Raw genomic sequence first — 24,415 nt, forward strand, 5'->3', positions numbered from 1 at the left:
GCATAAACTTGAGGCTTTTAGATGTTTTGAGAGCTATGATTAACCTAGTCTCAGAAAGTTTGGAAGCCAGGTCTTCATGAGTTTGGCTAAACTGACTCCTGCTAAATTATATATTGATCTTCTAGGGCTGTTGTCTGAGTCAGTGACCTTGTAGGGTTTACTTTATACTCTCCTTTCCTTGGTGATAAGATGTGAGGGGTGGACAGAGAGCTCACAGTGGAAACAGGGCTCATGTTGCATACCTCAGTGAAGAATGAATTGAAATCACAGTGATAGTGGCTGCTGTCAAACTAGCAGATGACATACACTAAGGCACACAGTTGTGCATGTTAGCTTTATTAATATTCCAATTTGTTTCTGTTGGCTGTAAGGGAAAGTCATACATATAGGCCCATTTTTCATTCTCGAATAAGCCCAATTAGGGTTCAATTCCGTATTTTAACAACAAAAAAAATACATATGTATGCATATATGTATATAAATATTGACAGACACAAATGCTATTTGTGATTCTGTCATATGCACAGGTGTGAATACAGTCACCTTTTGAAGCTGTGTCAACCAGAAGCAAATGATTTTAAGAGTTGGGAGTATTTATCTGGAGAATCATGGAAAAGCTTCCTGTGGGTAAAAACACCTGGTTTTCAAGTAAGGACCTTTTATAATTAATATTTATATGTTACCAAATTTTACCATCATTATAATCCTTGGAGATGAGTACATAAGCTGCTTATGAACATTTCTATGTTACAATAAAGTCATTTACAATAAATAAATTTGGAACCGTGTGTTTTGAAGGATTATATCTGCTCAGGTAGGGTCACATTGTATAAATAATTAATATATAATAATAAAGTCTCAAGACTCTAAGTTTTATTCACCCAGTTATTCCTTTCCTCACCTACATTTTGCCAATATGCATTTGTAGGTGGCTGGACAAGTGCCTGCTGACTCTTCATAATGCGCTCTGATTCCTTTCTCAATATTCTTCATTCAAACATGAGCAAAGGAATAATATGTTTTAAACTTCAAGGTGGACCAAAACTGTAGAGAGACCATGGCTTCCCTGAACTTACTGCTGGAAAAGAAAATGTCTTAGTCCTTTCTCTGCTAATCTTCTGGGAGAAAACTGAATTTTGGAGCTAGAGATTCAGTGTAAAAGTCTAAATCAAGCATCTGTCGTTTGCTTCAAATTAAGCTTTAAGTACATATTCCTCTACAACAAATATGGATAATAAAACCTCACACAGATTGTGGGTCCTATGCAATTGCTTTCCCTGCACTGTTCCACTTATTCAGCATAAAACAGGTGTTATTTTTGTTAACTTTGTTCACATTTTTAAATGATAAATGGCAAGTAAAATCTCAAAACTTTGTATATATTCATAGATCAAATATAGTAGAGCTATGCGCTGTATTATACATCTTTTGGTTTTATAAAGAATGAATCCTCTCATTCACAGGACCAATTCTTTCCAATGATTTTAAGAAATTTTTGAGGAGCATCCATGGTTGTCAGGAGCCACCTCAACTGCCTCTTATTTCTTCTTCTAATGGTAGATGAAGCAGTCCCCTAATCAAGCATGGCAGGCTACTCATACCTGCCTCATCCTACGCCTATGGAAGGTCTAATTAATAAATAATAGTCTTTCTTTGTTTGCAAATTGAGAGTGGTTTTAGAATGCCTTTCATCAAATACACAAGGCAGCTACTACATAATGGTTAAAGCTGGATTTTTACAAAGTAACTCCTCCACCACATTGAAAATCTGTTTTTCTTAAAATATACAAGAATTTATCTATACCTCAATATTGCCTGATGTACAACAGCCTTCAATAAATATCTAATAATATGTTCTCAGTGATAACGAAAGCACTCAAGATAAGTCCACCTAATGTTGCAGCAGCTAGTTGATGACTGTAATATTACAAATAACTTGAAGCAATTTTTTTATCCAAATTATATGTTTACATTATCACAGTTTTACCTTCACCTTTTCCTTGGAAATCATGCAAAACCAGAGCACTGAAACTGAGTTTGTTCTCCTGGGCCTTTCTAATAATCCAAGAATTCAGAAAATAGTATTTATTGTGTTTTTGTTGGTCTACATTGCAACTGTTGGAGGCAACATGCTGATTGTAGTGACCATCCTCTGTAGCCCTGCACTGCTGAGCTCCCCCATGTACTTTTTCTTGGCATTCCTGTCCTTCCTGGATGCCTGCTTCTCCTCTGTCATCACACCAAAGATGGTTGTGGACTCTCTTTATGAGAGAAAAACCATCTCCTATAAAGGATGCATGATTCAACTTTTTGCTGAGCACTTCCTTGCTGGAGCAGAGGTAATTGTCCTCACAGCCATGGCCTACGACCGCTATGTGGCCATTTGCAAGCCCTTGCACTACTCTTCCATCATGAACTGGAGGCTCTGTGGCATTCTTGTGGGTGTGTCCTGGACAGGGGGCTTCTTGCATTCCATCATACAGATTCTCTTTACTTTCCAGCTGCCCTTCTGTGGACCTAATGTCATTGATCATTTCATGTGTGACCTATACCCATTACTGGAGCTGGCCTGCACTGACACTCATGTCCTAGGCCTTCTGGTGATCGCCAACAGTGGATTAATCTGCATCATCAACTTCTCCTTGTTGCTGGTCTCCTATGGTGTCATCTTGTTCTCCCTGAGAAATCACAGTGCTGAGGAGCGGAGGAAAGCTCTGTCCACCTGTGGATCTCACATTACTGTTGTGGTTTTGTTTTTTGTACCATGCATATTTGTATATGCAAGACCTCCTTCTGCCTTCCCCTATGACAAAATGGTGGCCATATTTTACACCATCCTAACTCCCTTCCTTAATCCTTTGATTTATACTTTCAGGAATAAGGAAGTAAAAAATTCCATGAGGAAAGTGTGGAAGAGGCTGGTAGTAGTTTCTGATGAAGGTAGACATTAAACATTTTAAAAAATAAATTTATGACCTAATAAGTAAATTTTTTTCTGATTAAAAAACTTTATAGGATTTCCTTTGTATAGAAATATGGTAATATACAATTATAGAAAACCTTCATGTAGGGGTCAGAAAATGATCTTTACTTTCACATCAGGTATCAGATAATGTTAAGGTGTGTAAACAAGTCAGGATGGCGCCTGGCATTTTGCCAGAGGGAGTGGTTTGTGAAGTAACGCCAGCGAGCCATTAAGTGTGGAGATTTCTTATTGGTTGACTGCTGTATCTAGTTTATGTTAATTAGATAAGCTGTGTGGAATGTATAAATACCGCTCCTGTCCTACAATAAACGGCTCCTACTCCTGCTGTATCAATCTACACAAGTTGTTCGTCACCCCCCGGTTATTTTGCTGCAGCCGGACTGCGGCATTTACTTTCACATCAGGTATCAGAGCTGAGCTGGAAACTTGATATTTCGTATGTAAGTTAAAAATAATTGAATTGTATGCTTCCTTAGAGTCTAATAATAAAAGAAATAAAGAATAAAAAGAGAAATTACCTACTGATTAATCTCCAATCACTCTATTTGTAAAATCTTTGCAGAAAAAAGACAAAAATATTCTGCCTGTTAGTAACCGAAATTTACTCACACTATTTCATGTTATAAAAGATTGATGACAATGATCTTAGTGACTGTTGAAGAGCAACCAGGACTCAAGTCTAGCAGAGAGTAGAGATTCATCAAACTTCTACTGAAGGATTTCCTTTGTCAGGTGACTTCAACATTCAGTGTGGGCTGCAAAATTCGAGTCCCTTCTTGCATTTCCTGGGAGATAGGACTTGATTGGTCCAGTTCTGCCTGTGGATAGCTCTTCTCAGATATGAGACAGCTACCAATTAGCTGTTGTGGGGAGACAGTGGAGCACACTCCATATGGGAGTCAGCAATCAGTATTTCTTATTCAAATGCAGTCAAAGGAAACTCTTGGGACACCACTATACCAGCAATGCCTTCCTAAAGATGTGTACATAGGGCTGTGACTTCCTCCCCTTTCTGAAGAAATAGTAGCCAGAGGCACCAGAGAGTAAAACATCAATTTTAAAAAAGAATAACATTTTAATTTTATGTTTTTAATTTTCTTGACTTTGACTACCAAGTGAAAATTATTCTATTGGTATAATTATCAATAAAGAGATAATTTAAATGTAGATAAACAAAGTCATTTTTATTGCTAAATTGACTGAATGAATGGATGATATATCTTTACTTAGTAAAGTTTAATCCATCTCTAATATTAACCTAATGAAATGTTTGCAAAGTGAATATAGACATTGCTGGCATTATCATGCAGATGTTGATACACGCTACAATTCACCCTTTGACATAGTTTAGAAGGGGATATTTCAAATAAATTCTACTTTTAGTTATTTCCTCTATCTATGTTAAATTATTTTCTATAATATTTTTTCATTCTCCATTCATCACTTGAAAAAAAAGTTTTTCTCAGTGATCTTTAGCTATTTCATATCTCAGTAAAATAATATATTGCTTCAAACTTCCATTTTATTGATTAGGTTTGATCTGAATAATTTCTTTATTATTCATTGGAACACTAACTTTAGTAAGATATAACTTTAAGTGAATGAATTTTAAAGTAAGGTCCTAATTCACTCTGAGATTTTACATGAGATACACATGGATCAAAGACAAAAGAGTGCTGGGCATGGTGGCATACACCTGTAAACTCAGTGGCTTGGGAATCTGAGGAAGGAGGCCAAGTTCAAGGCCAGTCTCAGCAATTTAGTGAGATGTTGTTTAAAAATAAAACTTGCAATAAAAAAAATGGCTAGGGGTGTGGCTCAGAGGTAAAGAGACACACCTGTGTTTAATCCCTAGTACCAAATAGTAATAACATAATAATAATAATAATAATAATAATAATAATAATAATACAAAAGAGTACAAGCATCAGTTGTCATCTATACTGAATTGCATAGTTTTCATGACTGAATGACCAGAGTTCACTGCCCTCAGACAAACCTTGGGTACCCTGGTTTGGCTTTATGTGGAGTCGTTAGGTACCTCAACCTTTCTCTCCACAAGAAATATTTAGTCTTCACAGAATTCACTCAGAGATTGAAGGGCCTTGGTGAGATCATTGACCCAGGCTCTTGCCTAATTGACTGATTTCGTTTTGCCAGACAAGAAACCTTATGCCATTAATATTGATACGTTATTGAAATAATAATAATTTTTAAAAATGCTTTGGACTCAGAGTTGTGAGATTCAGATTCTAAGCATGTTTTGTTATTAATGGGTTTTGTCACCTTGAGTGAGTCTTCTCTCACTTTTTCACCTCAATTCCTCATGTTGAAGAAGGATTAATAAGAACAAAATAATTTATTCTGCACTTTTTCTGAGTCAGAGATTACTAGTTTTATGTTATATCTTTAAGTCTTTATAAAATTGTATAGTAGAAAATGATAAAATTATAAATTTGTCTTCAGACTCCCATTAAACTGGTGCAGAAGCTGTGGTCTAAAAGCTTTAAGTGACACAACAAAAAAATATTCTAAAAATCCCTCCAGCCTGTTTGTAATTAAAAAAAAAAAAAAGTCCAGGTTGGCAGCATCCTTTTCCCTAAGACGTTTCTCTCAGACACTTGCTTGCTGGTTGGTACTCAGACACATGAGCTGAAGTGCGAAGTGTTTTGCAATCTGTCTCCTGCTTCTTTCTACTACCTTCACTCTGGATTTCTGGTGTCAACCTCATAATAGCAATCTCAAAGGCAATGGCATAACAAGGTAGCAAATCCTTGTCTCCATCCACCTTAGGAAAGTAATTTCATAATGTCCCAACTTTAATAGTTTATGATTACATTCAAATTAAAAGACCTGTTTTTCTTCCTTGTGTAGAAGAGAATATATCTTTAGAAATAAGAGAAAAATGCATAAGAAAAGTATTCAATAATTCTCATCCCTTTTTTCTCTCTACACTGGCTTAAAATATAGATGGGATGAGAAATGGGGAAAATAATATTATTGTTAGTTGACCTTTACAAAAGATAAAATTTGAAATTGAAACTATTAATGTAGTTAATTAAATTTAGATAGTGGATGTGTTGGGGCCAGGTCTCATGTCCACCAACATCTAAATGGCTTCAATGAATTTCATTTTCTCCAAAAGAGACTAACTTAAGCCAATCATAAAAAAGTTGAGCATTGTTTTCTCAGTTGCAATTCATATCAAGTTGAAATTTAACTATTCTACAGTGCCTGCCTTCTACAGTCAACGAGGTAACTCACTGACATCCTTTGGGACTCCTTGGGAGTAAGGCTTTCTTAGAGCTCCTGAGGATAAAAGCCTTACACATCTAAAACCTTTGTGGAATTACTATAAATTTCCAGTGTAATAAAAAGAAATGTGTTTACTTACACTTTTACCAAAGACAAACTGGTAAAAAAAAAAATAGCTGGTTTCAGAGGGTTTCTCAGAGCACAGGGGTAGTTTCTCTCATCCTGTTTTCAAGAGACAAATTAGAAACTTCCTCTAAGTTTTACAACTTTCTTCAATGCTCCAGTGTAGAAATTGTTGTTTTCATCTGACACAGTGCTTTGGGAGGAACCACGTGTAATATGTCCACATGTAGAGTCCCTTCTCCACATACTCTCTCCACATCCCATAACCTCTATGATAGAAAGCTGTACCCAGGCCTCATGTGATTCAGCTTCCTATAAATGAAAAGTGAAGTTCTTTGGAAAGCATTTGTTTGCTTAACAGAAAAAAAGGTAAGGATTTTAATCTATCTGAAATGCTCTCTTCACATTGCCTTCTCAAGACTGTCAGGAATGCTGTGTCTTCTATGAAAGGTAGAACTTCTAGAGAGTATTTTCCCAAACAAGAGTGATGGTGTTCCAGGGTTCTTAAAAACCTTCCTAGATTCAGCAGGAACATAGACTATTTCTTCAGCAACTCTCTGCTCACAGAGGGTGGAATTATATAGCACCATAACATTGAGCCCAGCATGGCAGAACTTTTGATCTTGGGATCATCTCACTTGAAGAGTTTAATGTCAGTGGTGTGGTTTCTGGAACAAAGTATATAATAGGACTCCACTCTCCATACACTTGGAGTTTCAGGAAACTTGGTCATCCTTGTTCAAAATGGACCACACCTTACCTCCCTGATTTGGGATCAAGTGGGTTGGAGAGAAAGAGGCTGAGATTTATTGTGAAATTTTGGGTCACAAACCCCTTTTACCTCCCCTCTCCAGATCTTCTTTCTCCTACCTCACAACTCTGCGGCTGTCTATTCACTATCAGTCTCCTGTCTCCTACTCTAATTCATTGAGTCTCTGCCCTTTTCCCTTTCACTATCATTCATTAGCTATCTAATTTGTATTTTGATATTTTTTCATCATGAATTTGCAGAACTTGACTTTGGGATCAAGTCAGAAAAATTTTTTAAAAATCAACTGGCATCTTCTGACAGCTCAAGTTTTCTCTTTTTTGAGGATACAATGACATGAATGCTTGGGATTTGCTGTTTTATATGACAGGTAAGGTGGATGGGAAAGAGAATAGCTACTTAGTAGCAGCATTTCATTATTGTTTTACCTCAATAAAACTCTCTGGGTTGCAGGTCACATTTCATACCCAGAAAATAACAAGGCTAATGGACATACTTTTCTTGCAAGAAAATGTTCGTGTCAAAGGAAATAACATAAGTGAATCTCTGTTTAAGCTATAAGGTAATGAAAAAAGGAAAATAGGTAATATGAGGTATTTTATTCACATCAACACAAAGTGAATAGTAATATCAAAGCAAAGGGAATAGAGGTAGATGTTTATTTCTAGACAAAAATAAAGAAGGGTCTTGGGTCCAGATATGATTTAAACTTGTTAAAATTTTAATGGGTAGAAATAAAAATTTAAAATTAAAGAAGAGTAAATGGTATGCTCCACTACTGTGGTAATACCCCAAAGGTATTATCAGAGAGGAAGGATAGTTCAGGAGTTTTATGAAATAATGACTGGTTTCAATAAAAAACCTGAGGCAGTATTGATCTGAGCTTATGCACACAGCCTGTCAAAGTGCTGCCTTCCAAATCTTTTTTTTTTTCCTCTTATTTAAAATAAACCAAAATAGCATGCCCTGGACAGCGTGGTTGTCCACCATTTCCCCAGGACTTTCTAACAGCCTTTGTATTGAATGAGAACATAGATTTTTAAGACAAAGCTTTACCACTATTTCTAATGTTTGAAATTTTACTACCCCATTAACTCATTCTCTAAGGCTACTTAGACTTGGGAAAGGGATATTTGATAGAATTGCATAAGGCTGTGTGTAATTTTTATGTAATTATTTATCTTATCTGGAAGTGTGTAATCCCTCCATCATGATGGCAAAGTGCTTGAGAACATCTTTCCATGCCCTACTATAGTGGCTGCAGATCTGAGGGGGTCTGGTGACAGATGCCATAGTGCTCTTTAATTCATTGATGGACTGGCAATTAATCAGACACAGGTAGACTACCTCAAAATTCATACTAAAATAAGTGCTAGGAATATTATGAGACAGAATAAAGATGATAACTCCCAAAGTTAGATAACTTGTTAAATCATAAAGGGGGAAATTCATAGATTCAATGGTATAACATTCAAAACAGGAAAGAGCTCAAAGCAAGATATCAAAAACAATTTTAAAAGACATACATAATTCAGACATATGAAATATAAGAAATGAAAATATACAAAAATATCATACTGTCCTCAGTAAACAAATAAATGTTTATTCTAATTTTTATTCTATTAGCCAACCAAATAAGATAATGCTTAATTTTAGAATTTTATTTTTAAGAAATGCTATTTTGCTACAGTTTTAGAAACTATGGTAAATAATGATCCAATGTGTTCATAAAAGGGATATTTAGCCAAATATATATATATATATATACACACACACATATACATATACATATATAACTATAAAAAATCTAGGAGAATACATAAGGAATGGTATGTTACCTCTGGAGAGTGAGATGGAAAATTATGAATTTTGTAATTCAATGTAAACTTTGGATATTTTATTGTGAAAATACTCCTATACCATGATGAAAATATTTCTAATAAATATTAATACAACAAAATTGGAAAGGCATTAGACAAAGATTATCAGTAATTATGAAAATTTATACATTTTATGCCTCAGAAGTTTGTAATATATATTGATGAAATTATTAAAAATAAAGTATATAAATAAGAAGAGATTTGGTCAAATGTTTATATATGAGAGTTAAAATATAAAAACAATGTTAAAATTAAATAGTAAAATTTATGTTGTGAAATTTCAAATGTTAGTGTATAATCAAAAAAAGGGATAATTGTATTGTGAATACTCTGTGAAAACTAGAAAATAAAGTTTTATAGGATGATTTAAATTGTATAAATATGTGTGCATATAAAGCAGGATAGAGCAAAATAATGGGGATTATTCATCTAGCGAAATTTTGCAATATAACTTTAGAATTATGATTTGGAAGAAACAAAAATGGTCAAATGCAAAAAAATTCTGATAAATATGTTAGGAAATGTCATTTATAAGTAAAGTCCTTATTCAGGTTCTAGGCAGAGTGGCACATCAAATTTACGGTGTGAGACTCAATATCATATATCCAACATGTGTAGTGAATTGTTTTAAATATATAGTAACTTTCCTTAATAATTTCAACCTTAATGATTTATTCATATATCATATTCTCATATGTGTGCTGACTGAAAATGAAACTAAAATTAGGACTGGGGTAACTCAAAAGTTGAAGAAATAATTTCATATGAAAACGTAATTTGGTCAAGACATTGAAGAGGAAAAATGGGCAAAAACTGAGGTCCATATCAAAAAACATGTTTTCTCAAGAGGACATCCCCAATGTACACTTTGATATTATTTAGTTTCCATAATTGAGATGCATTCCCAGTATTTACACATATATATCATACGCATTTGTGTACAAATATGTGTCCATTAAAATCTTTAATTTTTATAGAAATGAAAATTTTAAGACATTAAGATGACACAAGTAAGGCGCTATTACATAGTCATTAGTTCTCAGACTGGCAGAGAGCGCAATCACTTGTAGGTTTTCTTCTTCCCCCCCAAATATTCTTTGTCCCACCTAAGAAGAGCTTGCATCAATGCCTATGGTTAAAGTAAGAGATTCAATTAAAAAAAAATCCTACTCTTTATAATACATGAAAAAATGGGAGAATCACTGTATTATGTTGTTTGAAACTACAAAGTTCTCATTGAGTACAGTTCACATCTACTGCCAAATTATCATTGTATCAATTTTATTTGCAGATAAATCATTTCTCAGCTGTGTCTTTTATCTACTCACTCTACCCATGGAGCTGAATCACAGTGTGAATGAGTTCATTCTATTTGGGTTAACACAGGATATTCTAAAGGAGAAAATAGTGTTTGTGGTCTTCTTGTTTCTCTATCTTGCAACTCTGTTGGCAAACTCACTCATTTTGATAACCATTCGGTTCAGCCGGACACTTGGGAGTCCCATGTACTTCTTCCTTTTCTACTTATCCTTGGCTGATTCCTGCTTTTCAACAAGTACAGCCCCCAGATTGATTATCAATGCTATATCTGGGAACAAAGTCATCTCTTACAATGAGTGCATGACACAGATCTTTGTTGTTCACTTTTTTGGCTGCATGGCAACCTTGGTTCTCATCCTCATGTCCTTTGATCGCTATGTGGCCATTTGTAAGCCCCTGCGATATACAATCATCATGAACCAACAGGTCTGTGGTGCATTGGTGATTCTGGCCTGGGTTGGTTCTTGTATTCATTCTTCAGCACAGATTTTCCTGGCTTTGAAGTTACCCTTTTGTGGCCCCAATGTGATTGATCACTACTTCTGTGATTTGCAACCTTTGTTGAAACTTGCCTGTATGGACACTTATGTCATCAATCTACTCATAGTGTTTAATAGTGGGGCCATATGCATGGTGAGTTTCATAATCCTTCTTATCTCCTACACTTTCATTTTACACTCTCTGAGCAATAAGAGTGCCGAAGGAAGAAGGAAAGCCCTCTCTACGTGCACCTCCCACATCATTGTAATCATCTTATTCTTTGTTCCATGTATATTCACATACACTCGCCCTCCAATCACATTTCCAATGGACAAGATGGTGGCTGTCTTTTATACAATTGGAACACCCTTGCTCAATCCTCTGATTTACACTCTGAGGAATTCAGAAGTCAAAAATGCCATCAGAAAGTTATGGTTCAACAAACTGTGACTCAAGGCAGCCAAAAATGGAAGACTTATTGTAGAATTCTACAATAACTTACGTAAAATTGCACAATGGAGAAGAATAAAGTCCTCATCCCAATGTTATTGCATAATTCTATTCCAGTAGGATATTTGGCAAAATAGGCAGAATGAGCATGTACCCATTTTATTTTAGGACAATATTACTTAAAATGACAGACTACCAAGTGCAGCCATATTTGAGGTGCACCAGCCCTCTGACTTTTGCTCTCTGAATTGATTCCCCTGCCTTTTTGAAGCTTTATGAGCCAGATCTTGTTGTTTCTATAATTTTATTTCTTTAACGCACTATTGTAATTGGGATTTTCTTCTTTATTTTCTTTCTGAACATCTATTTTTAACATTCTTTTTTGGGGGGGAAATGAGATCTGGTACTCTTAAATCTGTGTCATATATTATCTGGCTTAACAGTCAATAACCAAAGTTACTCCAAGAAATGTATGTTCCCCAAGGATCTTAAGTATTGTATAGTTGACACCTATTTGATACTTCATTATTTTTGTAAAAAACTTTAAAAAATTATCTTTTATTCCTCTCATGAAGATATATAGACTGACAACGTGTTCCATTCAAATAAAATTAAAACTTGTTATAAGGCACACATTGAGTATTGAACCATGATTTCTATTATTTATGGTGATTTTTTTTATAACTAATCTTCACTGCCCATATTTTTTGGTTGATGAATTGAGAATCTTTTGTAAAATTTTGAGTCATAAAAACTACCACTATCACAAATGAGGTATAATTATAAAAAGAGTCACAGTAGAGAAAAAGAGCTGGTGTCATTATTATTAATCCAAAGAGTAAGATGTCCACTTTAAAATACCACACAAAGTACATTGTGGGAGCACAATTTGGATTAGTTCTGAGGTACAGTCCTAGTGCAAGAAAAATGCTTCCCTTTGGTCAGTATGACTGGCAGACATATCATTTCAGAATGAACATTTCAAACTGTTTACTGAAGCCCATAGCCAATAATGCCTGTTTGTCAAATTCTGCTGGAATGAAGTCAGTTTCATATAGTAATTGGGCTTCCTATGAACATTCATCTAGAGAGAGAAGGATAGTTACTAATGGCCAGAATAAACATTTGGTGCATTAATTTACATATTTTGTAGTTTCTCATTCAATAAACATTTTGGTTCAGATACTTTCAACTGGGTTTAGACAAAAAGAATCAGTTCAATCACGTCTGGACAATAAAAGGCCATTGAAAGGGGAGCCAGAATGAAAATAAGTGCTTTCCTACAAATCTGAGAACTGTCCCCTAAACTGTAGCAGATGAACCTACACAGTACCACTTTGGGATTCTTCCCATGAATCATGACATGCTTCCTCATGGATATTCAAACTCCATTAATAGAAGTTTGGAAGATTTACGTATTATTTGCTGGAAAACCTCAAAGTCCAAATTTTATTGATAGCAGGCAGCAATTTTTGGATTATGACATTGACTATCAGCAAACCGCTTGCCTTGCCAAGGTTTAGTTTTATGATATAAATAGAAGGGAAGCTTGGGAGTTGAAAACAGGAGAAAGAAGACGTAGTAATTGAAATGACACAACAGAGGAGGTTTCCTGATATTTGGATAAGCTGCTTTTAGCACAAACATTTGTGGGATGATTGGGAAGCTCCTCCTTCCTGGATTAATTAAGATTAGTTGAGATTATTCTGAACCTGTGTTGAAGGCAACAGTACCTCAGAGAAGCATTTCCATCCTGTATATTAAAGTTCCCACATTTAAAATGAGGGTTCATAAGGCTTCATGCACTATCTCTGTGTTGATGGCTCTCATCTGAATGTCACATTTCTGTGACATCTTCCTCTGTAGACTTATTAGTGCCTTCACAGCTGCTGGCTAACTTTTCCTGCCTCACTCTTACTCCTACAGTTTTCCCCAGGAAATCTGTTCTTTTTGTTGCCAAAGCATTGAAGTAAAAAATAAATAGATGAAATGAAGTTCTAACAGTTGACACCAAATGTCTTAGAAAAAAATAGTTCACCTTCAATATATATCCAGGGTATGGTATATTTTCTTACCAACTCTCCTACCACCCTGATAAAAGTAAGCTCCCATTGGCTCTACCTAGATTTCTGCTAATTTCCATAAGGATTTTTAAATTCTGATTTTATGTTTTGAGTTGATTGAGTTGATAATTTCAAAATATATAAAGGCATGGTTTGGGTCATCTGATGAATACCTCATACCCAGGTATAATCACATAATTTGAGTGCCTGAACGTGATCATTGTTAAAAGGTGTCAAACACTGTTACTTTGTGATTGAAGGGCAAATGATGAGCAGGGTTTACAAAACAAAATTATATTAACTTAGCATTACTTAATTTAAATAACATTTGTTTTCTTAATTTTAAACAATTTACTATTGTAGTTATTTTTAATTTTTATATTTTTTAAGAGTTATAATCATATAGCATTTATAATTATTTTCATGTTTCCAAATGTATTATTGCAATCATTTGTGCTAATCACTTAAGTTAGACCTGGGGTTTATAAGAAGTTCTTTTTTTCCCTAGAATTCTACATGTTACTCAAAAGGAACAAAATATGATCCCTACAAAATAAAACTATATGCAATAGAAAAATAATTTGATTAATAAAAATGTGTACGCAGATAGAAAAATATAAATGATAGATAAGAATTATGTCTTCATGTGATGACCTGGGCAGTAAGAAGCTCTCTGGCCTAGTGTGTAGTGATTATCTATAGCCCCATAATCACTGGGTAGAAACAAGATCATCTTTATTAATTGTTCTTTTTATTATGTATTGTTACATATTATGTATGTAACAACACAAATATGTGTACATATTTATGAGATACAATGTGATAATTTATTTACGTATTATGTATACATTGGGTAGTGATCAAGTTTGTATAATTAGCATATTTATCACATTTGCCATTTCTCTGTGGTGAGTACATTCAAATTAAACTCTTCTAAGTATTTTGAAATACATGATGTTTTATTGTTAATTATGTTCTATGCCATAGAACACCAAAACTTATTCTTATCAAACAATAACATTTCCCAATGATCCACCTCTGCCTGTCTCCAGGCACTCCCCATTCTCTGGTAACCCCTATTCTCTCAATTTCTAGGGTTCTCTTTCCACCCATAAATATTTAGATGGCAATTTACTTTTCTGTTATTATTGCAAGAAATTTCCATCTTTCTCATGATTCTCCACTTGATGGCTTCAATAAAGTAAGCTGCCAGGTAGTAAACTATTATTCAGTGTATCACACAGCCAGGAACTAAGACCTGTCTCTAGGCCAATATCCAGTGAGAAAATGAGGCCTTCATGTCAGTGTCCAGAGAGGAACCAAGTTCTGCAAACAGGCACACACAGGCTTTGGAGTAGACCTTGTCCAGCTGAATCTTAAGATGAGACCATAGCATTGTTTGAATCTTGGTTATATTGTCGTGAAAGACCCCCGACAGATCCAGTTAAGTTGTACTCAACTCCTGACCTATAGAAACTGAAAAAATAAATGTGAGTTGTTTTCAGCTGCTAAATTTGAGGTCATTTTTTGCACAATATTAACTAACTAACACTGTGAGCATTGAGTCATGTTCTCCAATTGAATTTTCCCTGGAAAGTATTAAACACGTGTTCTGTCTTCTAATGGTGGGCCCTTTTTATCTGGTTACAGTGAGCAAGAGCATGAGAGATTGTTCACAACTGGACTATTTATTTATTTATTTATTTATTTATTTGCCCATCCCTCCAGAATCCCCATTAATCCCCTTCCTCTACTCCACTGATACAACTAGGTATTTATTTAAAAGATCTGATTTTTGCTGCCCAATTCTGAAGGCCAGAGTTACTTTATAGTAGTGCAACAAGAATGAATCTCTGAATTCTGAAGATTAAGCAATGTCTTATATTGCCTTAACTTTTCTTTCCATATATCCTTTTTGAAGAGTTTTAAACTCTAACATTTTGAATTCTCATGGTTAATACAAATCCATGTTCTTAAGGGAAAAGTAATTTAAAATGTCACAGAAGGAATGCCATCTCTGCATGAGAAAGACCATATCAGTAATTCAGGAACCCTCTCAGGAGTAGAGTTATTATATAAAGAGGAAAAAGCCCTCATGTATATTTTTGAGTTCCATAAATACTTAGAGTAAGGATAAACTTCTATCAAAGAGACATACAAAGATATTATGCTTTAAAAAATAAGAAGTTGGGCTGGTGTTGTAGCTCAGTGGTAGAGCGCTTGCCTCACATGCATGAGGCCTTGGGTTCAATCCTCAGCACCACATAAACATAAATAAATAAAAATAAAGATAATGTGTCTATCTATAACTAAAATATTTTTTTAAATAGGAAATTATTCTTTTTATGTAACAGTCCCATAGAAATAATCCAACTTGGCAGAGCATTTCCTCTTCTTAATTTACAGATCCAGCTATCTCTCAGTCTGTTGCTTGATCACCTGTGAAGCTGTACCTTCATGTTCAAAATGTGATCATAGCTGGAACCACTAACATTTCCTGGGAGCTCATTAAAAATGTAGAATCCCAAGCTTCAGCCTTGAACTGATGAAGTATTTGAGTTTAACATGAAGTGTTTCAAGTATATGTTGCAGATTAAGAAGCACTGCCACAGAGCACTGCATTTGTGACACCATCTGTCCAGAAGGGGAGATAAATCCAAGAACACAAGTCTAACATTTTAGATTTCAGCCTGGAAGTTACAAGTATCTCTTCTGCTTATGTCCAATTGACAAAACCTCAGCCACAGAGCTACCCCTACTTGCAAAGCAGGGCTGGTGAATGTAGACTCTCCTTTGGTGGCCATGAATGCTGATACTATTCTGTTACTGCAAAGGGGAACATTTTATTTCAGTGGACAGTCTTTCATAGGCACCTGGCACCAGGAGCATCCAATAAACATTTCTGTTCAAAAATCAAATTCAATTTGGTTGACTCATTATTTTTAAGTGTTATTCTAAGAAGCATTGAAAAAAATCCCATATTCACGGTTAACATTCTAGTGGATTATGCTTTTTGTAAAAGCCTAATAGCAAGTCCACACATTTTATGAGTTCCCAGGATTTGAAGAAATTACATTAATATTTCTCCAACAAGAGAGAATAAACTATCATTTTTAGGAGAATATATTAAATTCATGTTTTAAGTCTCCTACAGAACTACAGATTCCTCCTTTTAAAATAATAGCTCTCATTCCTTAAGAGCCTCTTTCATTACAACTCCTAGATCTCAGGTCAGCAATGGACAGAATCCCCTAACTTTTCAATCTCTTTGTGAACATTTGCTTTCTCACCTCCCTGGTTCTCCTGGCCTTCTGTCTCTCCTTAAGTGAGGGATGTTTTCTCTCCACAGGTCTCATGAAAACATCTTAGAGGTGAGACTTTGTGAGTGCTTTTAATCACCACTTCTAGCTCACACCTCTTCTCTAGTTACTTTTTCATCTTACTCTGATTATCCCAAACTCCACTCTCCCTTAGAAAAATCATCAAGTGCTTCTAGGGCCATTGCACCTTGAAGGTGCTGGTCTCTGCTCACCATCGCTCAACATGAACCTGCTATGTATCATGGCGATTTTAATATCACAGAGAAGATCCTTCCCATGTATTGGCTCCTAAGTTGACCAATTGATCATGTTCCTTTCAAGAATATTGTCCTTTGACCTATCTCAGCTCCTTACTTCCAGAGTCATAACCAAGACCTTTACATAACCATCAAATTCCATACCCATTAATTTTCAACCACATCTCAGCCATTTTCTGCTCCTTTGTACTAGTGCCTCTAACTGCATTCTTTAAGCTCATCACAACACACAAGTCATTGTTGCTGCCACTGCCAACTTTTTATGTTTCTGCCTGAGTGACCTTGAATGGTCATTTTCTGTCTCAGTTATTCCCCCTACAGATGTCTACATAGTTTGCTTCCTTCTTTTGGTTGGTCAAACAAATGTGTTTCCCTAATTATGAATATTTTATCTTAAATAAATGCAAATTCTCCAGGTGTGGTGGCACACACCTGAAATTCCAGTGGCTAGGGAGGCTGAGGCAGGAGGATTGCAAGTTTTAAAGGAGCCTCAACAACAATGAGGCAATAAGCAACTCAGTGAGACCCTGTCTCTAAATAAAATACAAAAAAAGTTTGGGAATATGGCTCATGGTTGAGTGCTCCTGAGTTCAATCCCTGGTACCAAAAAAAAAAAAAAAATGCAAATTCATCCATTTTGTGTCTCCTGTTTCTCCTATTTTATTATTTATTTCAATTATTTTGTTATGTATTTACATAACACATCACCATATACCATCATGTTACACAATTTATTTATTGTGTTTATTATGTAGAAAACAGAATAAAATTTATAAAAAATATAGGGATTTCTTTCTTTCTTTCTTTCTTTCTTTCTTTCTTCTTTTCTTTTTTAATCTTTACTATTAAATTCCCAGTCCCTAAAATAGTGCCTGGCACACAGTAAATGGTTGACAAGTACTTGTTAAATTGTTAATAATATATGAGTGAGCTTTTGCAATTGATAGAGAAATAACTTGTGGCTGAGTTGTGAACAACTGGAAAATCTACACACAATGGGTAAATCACCTGTATGGGGTACTGGAAACCTGCTAAATAAAGCAGAACTGAAGGGAAGGGCTCTAGAGAGACAACACTTTCAATAAAGTGAGTTTAATTCTGCAACAGAAAACAAGTGAGTTCTTTTACCCTTGGGAGCAGTTGCTGATTCTCAGCCTAAACAAAAGGTGAAGAATCTGGGATCTGCACTGGTGCAGGGCGACTTCCAGAGGAAAGGTATGGGGCAGGGACTATAGGAGCTTGGGGAGGGAATTTCGAGAGACTGAAATTTTCTTGCCTCCCATTGGGTCCAGGTTTTAGGGCAGTTGCTGTTTTCTGGTTCTTTTTCCCAAGAAGATAAAAATTCCAGGGACATATTTTCTCCAATGATGAAAAGATCCAATATTTCCAGATGAAATAGTGTCTCAAGCTCAGTTGCAATCTACAAAGGGGACACAGTGAAGGGAGCAATGGTGTATTACCCAATACTTGCGAACTACTTTATTTGCAGAGTCTGACATCAGGATAAGGATAGGTTTGTACACAAATCATATGCAGTCAGTTTGCATTGATGCTAATGGCACTAAGTGTCCTGATGGAGAGGATACTAGTGTTGGCTATTTTACTTATTGTCTCCCTTTATTAATGCATTCTTTTAGAGGGAGTGAGATGTAAAATAGTGTGATGAGAGGAGGAGAGGGAAGCAAGACTCTTCAGTGAAATCCTAGGAGAAAATATTCTTTATCTTTACCATGCTTATTTGCTTATCCTTGCATATAGGATTTCCCCTATCGCATCCTCTGAAAATTCTTTCTTTAATTATTGTTCACAGCACCTTTTTCCCCTTTGGATTGACTCCTCATAGCCTTTGCTTAACTTTCTATCCCTTCCTCACTATTATTTTTCAAATGCTGATTTCTGAAGATTGAGTCCATTGGAAAGGACATATCCAGAGTATATGGGTGGTTTCCTTCATTTCCTGTGTATGGTTTTGGGGGTTTATTTTGGCTCCACCTGTATGGTTGAAGTATGATACTTTGCACAGAAATGGCAATGCAGTATTAAGGACAGATTCCACGGAGCACAAAGTCTTGGATTCTGGACTTGGATTTTCTCTGCCTGAAAATTTTGCTCAATTCTATCTCTAGCATAGACCAAAGTACACACAGCACAATGAGGCAACTCATCTTACAAGATATCAGATAAAATGAACAAAGGATATTGAGGTTAAAAGATACCAAAGTGTATATTTAGGAAATATACATCTCAATTAACACAGACACACACACATACACACACACACACACACAGATGGGAATGGAGAATAGAGGTTAGAGCAGAGGAAATGTCATCTGACTGTAAGGTATGGAATATTCAGGGAATGAGGCTACTTAGGTTTATACATGAAGGTCAGAAAGTGTCAGGTGTGCCTGGATCTTGGATGAGCAGAACACTGGGAGGACAAGTGGACAGTAAGATGGGAGCACTGGGAAAGGGTATTGAAAGCCAAGGTGAGTGTATCAACCATTGCATTGGAAACTATAGTAATGCTTTTATTTGTATTTATCAATCACTGTATTTCTAAACTGTCCACTCTTTCTTTCCAAGTAATAGAAAGAAAGCTAAAAGAGAAAGAGATGGGTGAAATGAGGAGAGGAAGGAATACCAAATTTGGGTCCTTCATCCCATTTAGAGACATAGAATAGGATCTCAATGAATTCCTGGAAGATCTACTTAAAGGATTATAGAATTGGCCATTGATAATATTGACATGCATGTAGTCTAGGACTAAAATTCTAGAATATAATAATTCTTGCAATGGAAACTTTTATGTTACCCAAAGCTTGATATTATTTTTATTCCACTAAATTATGTGAACCATTTTATTTAGAATTTAATGAGTGCTAACTATTGTACAAAAGGAATTATGTTCTATGTTTTGGAAGCATAAAAATTGTTCTGTTAAAGCTGAAGAGGATGTTTAATGTTGTTATTCTTCACAGGCAATGGTTGAAAGTGGGCACCTCTGATCTGCCTCTAGGAAAGCAATCAAAAAGTCTTAAGCCTCTGGCATGTTGTATTTGAAATGCCTTCGGGCTGTCTTTAGATTATGGGGACCATGGTAAATAAACTTGTATTTTGCCCTGAGTTTCTAAATGCAGGGAATAGAAAACCAGATGTCTTCAGTGGACCTGTAGCATCTTGAAGAAGATAGAGACTTTAGGACAGATGAGCTCTATGTCACAATTGTACAAACTTTAGCAATAACAACTAATGGTTGAATCCAGGTAAATTACTTGGAGTAATTTTTATTCTTAAGTGATGAATTCATCTTACAAAAATCTGATCTTACATATTATATGGCTCCAAGTTTTATACTTTGCCAATGAAAAAGATGTCCAAACATTACAATCTGGATTTCAGGGTACTTTGCTGGGGGAAAAGTTACTTTTCCAAACTTTTCTGTGATGTATTTGGAGTCAGACTAACTAGAAATTCTACATTGATCTATTTGCTATAAGAAGCATTTTCCTTCTCATTTCCATTAAAATGTGGCTTCATTTCTCTCATCCTAAATGTTCTCTCTCCTCTGATTTTTGTATCTTTGGATCCAAACTCTTTTTACAACTAAAGCCTGATTTTATTTTCTCTCTCTCATCCAAGGCCCGGTACATTAAAAATATGAAATACTTTTATTCATTTTATTCTTTATATTTATTGAAGATATTTGGAACAGTCATTCCTACCTTCTGACCACAGCGAGAAAACAGGTATGATCCCTTATATAGGCATAACTTCAGATACTCAACAAAAGATCTTCATGGTTTTTTAAAATAATTAATTTTTAGTTAGAGTTGAACACAATACCTTTATTTCCTTTATTTTTATGTGGTGCTGAGGATAGAACCCAGGGCCTTGCAGGTGCTAGGTGAGTGCTCTACCGCTGAGCCACAACTCCAGCCCCAACAAATTCATGTTTTTAAACTGTTGTACAGCTGTATTATGAGTAAATGAACAGTTGGGATTGCTTATGAACATTGGGCAATATATCCTGGAAAACCAGGAGTAATGGTCATAATGAGACTACTCCAATGGAACATAGTCTATAGCACATCTCCTGTATGGTGGCAGAAGCTATCTAAGCAATGCTAAAAGGTGGATTATCTTATTATGTATGTTTTACATGTCTATATCAAGGGATTTTCTAAGTGTGTCACATCACTGTTGGGCAGTGGCTGGGGATTCTAACTAGGCAGTGTGGATTCAGATCAGGCCAGGCCACAGAACTAAAACACATCTAATTCTGGTTTTCAATGGTTTCATCTCAGAGAATCAGGTTGGGAATTTGATTTTCTTCAATGAAATTTACAGATCATGTTCTTCCATAATTTTAAATTCTATAATAATGAATCCATTCTATAGGAGTTCATATTCTCTAAAGATGGTTTGTACTGTTTTAAAAATCAATAACATACAGTCACCCAAAATTAATGATCCTATCCATATTTGTCTTAAAGCTCAGATAAGTTGTTAAAAAAATGACCATTTTTTTCTGATAATTTTTCAGTATTTGAAGCAAAATAGAATTATGAAATCATAGTAGAAAATAAATATAATTTTAAAAATGTTTTTAAACACTGGAATAATTAAGATTGAAAAAATTGACAGATTGAATAAAAAGGAAGCAAAGTCACAGAAAAAAAATATACATAGAAGAAAAGCCAAACCTTGTTTTTCATCTAAAAATATAGTGATGATTTGGGGAGATTAATGTGCATCCTACTAAAATACCAAGTTTGCTAAAGAAATTTGACCCCCCAAAAATGATATATGATGAGAAGGGCAGTATTTTCAGGAAAAAATCTACAAAAAATGTAACCATGATTGATAATATGTGAATATGATAGGATTCAATTTTATAAACATCATATAATTTATATCTTATAAGACAATTTTGGCATAATAATAAAGTAACATCATAACTTTTCTTTTGCAAATGCCTCAAATTTTCTAGAAAAATTATCAAGACTGATATACTGGTCATAGTTGTATATGAGAAAAAATAGAGAGATAAACATATACAACAATGTCTATAGTGCTTTAGGATTTACTTATAGGAAATAAGGGTGATTATTTCTAGAGATTAGAAATTCAGACTAAAACAATCTAAAGAGAGGTCTTAATTTTTCTCTTACATTATGAATGTTACATCATGATCATGAATTATTCTATAACAATTATACAGTTAATAATGGCGCACAAAATATTGAAAATAATTTTGAATATTTGTTAATAACATTGGTAACCTCTTAAATTTGAGTAATAATATTGCACTTGGGAAATCATTCTAAAGTTAATTGTAGAATCATTATGAGAGTAAAACTTGGAAATGTCATATATATCTCAATGAGCAAATGATCAAATACATGTAAAGATTGATATGCTATCCCACTATTAAATTAGCAATTAATCTATGAAAAATAAATCAAGATGGGTTATTAAACAATTATAAGTCAAAATAATAATATAAAATGGCATGATATTATTTCAGTCATATAAACTATACGTATAGAGTGAGAGATCACAGACACCAAAATGAGTGAACTAAACTGAGAGCATTCTTATTAAGTGGGATTTTCAAACAATATTAATGCCTACTTGTATTGGAATAGTGTTGTTGATTTTCTTTTCAAATGTCACAATATAGAGATAAAGTGCATTAATACACTATATATATGTGTGATTATATGTGCAGATATGTAGGCATAGCACTATTAAATTCTGAAAGCTCAGAAATCATAGAACAACTGCTTACAATTCATTTTGATGCACAAGAACTAGGTTTTGAAGAATTTAAGTGACTTACCCAAAGAAAGAATAAGTTCTGCAATTGTCAATCTAGATAAGAATAAAATATTTGAAGGATATATATACTTTTTTTATTCCACAAAACCAAAAGCTTTGGTTCAATCCAGTGTGTTTCTGAGTCAACAGATAAATGTTACAGAGATCTGGGTATCAGCTTACAAAGAGTCATAGGAGATTTTGTTTCACAGAAAGGCCATTGCAGACAACACAATATTAAACAGAACTCAGAATTCAGAAGTAAGACCACAGTCTCCCCAAGATGTAATTTCTTTCATCTGTAGATTAAACATATGTCAACTGCATGCTGCCCACAGCCACTGACAGGGTGATGCACAACGGCAGCATGACTGAATTCATTCTATTTGGCCTGGCACAAGACCCTGGAAAGCAGAAGGTAATATTTGGGATCTTCTTGATTCTTTACCTCATGACACTGTTGGGGAACTTTCTCATTGTGGTGACCATTAAAACAAGCCAGACCCTTGGGAGTCCCATGTACTATTTCCTCTTCCCCCTATTTTTTGCAGATGCTTGCTTCTCTACAACCACAGCCCCCAGACTGATTGTGGATGCCCTTTCTCAGAAGAAGACCATTTCCTACAATGAGTGCATGACTCAAGCTTTTGCAGCCCATTTCTTTGACTGCATGGAGATATTTGTGCTCATCCTCATAGCCTTTGATGGCTATGTGGCTATTTGTAAGCCCCTGCGATACACAACCATCATGAGCCATCATGTCTGTCATGCATTAGTGATTCTGGCCTGGGTAGGGTCTTGCATGCATTCTTCAGCACAGATTTCTCTGGCTTTGAGATTGCCCTCTGTGACCCCAATGTGATTGATCACTATTTCTGTGATATGCAACCTTTGTTAAAACTTGCCTGCATGTCATCAATCTGCTCATAGTGTTTAATAGTGGGGCCATATGCATGGTGAGTTTCATAGTCTTACTTATCTCCTATATTGTCATCCTATACTCTCTGAGAAACCATAGTACAGAAGGAAGGTGGAAAGCTCTTTCCACATGCACCTCCCACTTTATTGTTGTGGTCATATTTTTTGGTCCATGTATATTTATATACACTCGTCCACCAACCACATTTACAGTGGACAAGATGGTGGCTGCATTTTATACAATTGGGACACCTTTACTGAATCCTTTGATCTATACACTAAGGAATGCAGAAGTGAAAAATGCCATTAAAAAGTTATGTTGTAGCAAAGTATGACTTAAATTGATAAATATTATGTGTATTATAATGCATATGTCCTCTCAGTTTAGTTTTTGTTGCATGGCCTGAAAAGATAGTCTGGTGTTTCTTAACTTTGGACTTTAGTTATAAGGGGAATGTTTAACACCACCATTTTCCTTTGAAAATAATTCTATCTATACATAGAATGTACGCTAATCATTCCCCACTTCATAATTTCACAGACACTTGAGCTATTAGTACCTGAACTTATGAGTTTACTTACACTGGCACCAAGTAGTACCTGGAATTGATACAGGTAAATAGAAGAAAATGTGATGTACATTGTTATGTGCATGAGCTCCATCCACCGAACACAAAATGTCAAAACACTGTACCAATAATTCCAAATACTTGTTTACAGAATAGGCAGAGTAAGTATCAACATTCAAAGAGGATATCATCAAAGTTGTCA

At 35.0% G+C, this 24,415-nt stretch overlaps 2 protein-coding genes and 1 pseudogene across 2 annotated transcripts; all 3 read left to right on the top strand.

The window, feature by feature from the left end:
• The first annotated feature begins 2,009 nt into the window (after positions 1-2,009).
• Positions 2,010-3,456, top strand: LOC124109215 (olfactory receptor 4C15). The gene has a single exon (XM_046467749.2). It carries the CDS (start codon positions 2,010-2,012, stop codon positions 2,949-2,951), a length of 942 nt encoding a protein of 313 aa, XP_046323705.1. The 3' UTR covers positions 2,952-3,456.
• Positions 3,457-10,348: 6,892 nt separating this feature from the next.
• Positions 10,349-11,263, top strand: LOC124109222 (olfactory receptor 4C11-like). The gene has a single exon (XM_046467754.1). The coding sequence runs from the start codon at positions 10,349-10,351 to the stop codon at positions 11,261-11,263; it is 915 nt and encodes a 304-aa protein (XP_046323710.1).
• Positions 11,264-23,078: 11,815 nt separating this feature from the next.
• On the top strand, positions 23,079-23,979 carry LOC124109221 (olfactory receptor 4C11-like; annotated as a pseudogene).
• The last annotated feature ends 436 nt before the right edge of the window (positions 23,980-24,415 follow it).

The sequence above is a fragment of the Marmota monax genome, unplaced genomic scaffold (genome assembly GCF_021218885.2).
Source record: "Marmota monax isolate L192 unplaced genomic scaffold, Marmota_monax_Labrador192_F-V1.1 WCK01_AAM20220418_F8-fsc00932, whole genome shotgun sequence".
NCBI classification, from domain to species: domain Eukaryota; kingdom Metazoa; phylum Chordata; class Mammalia; order Rodentia; family Sciuridae; genus Marmota; species Marmota monax.

Bases quoted from the DNA above. Each gene is read 5' to 3' on its own strand.
- LOC124109215 (XM_046467749.2), top strand. From the start codon at position 2,010: ATGCAAAACCAGAGCACTGAAACTGAGTTTGTTCTCCTGGGCCTTTCT.
- LOC124109222 (XM_046467754.1), top strand. From the start codon at position 10,349: ATGGAGCTGAATCACAGTGTGAATGAGTTCATTCTATTTGGGTTAACA.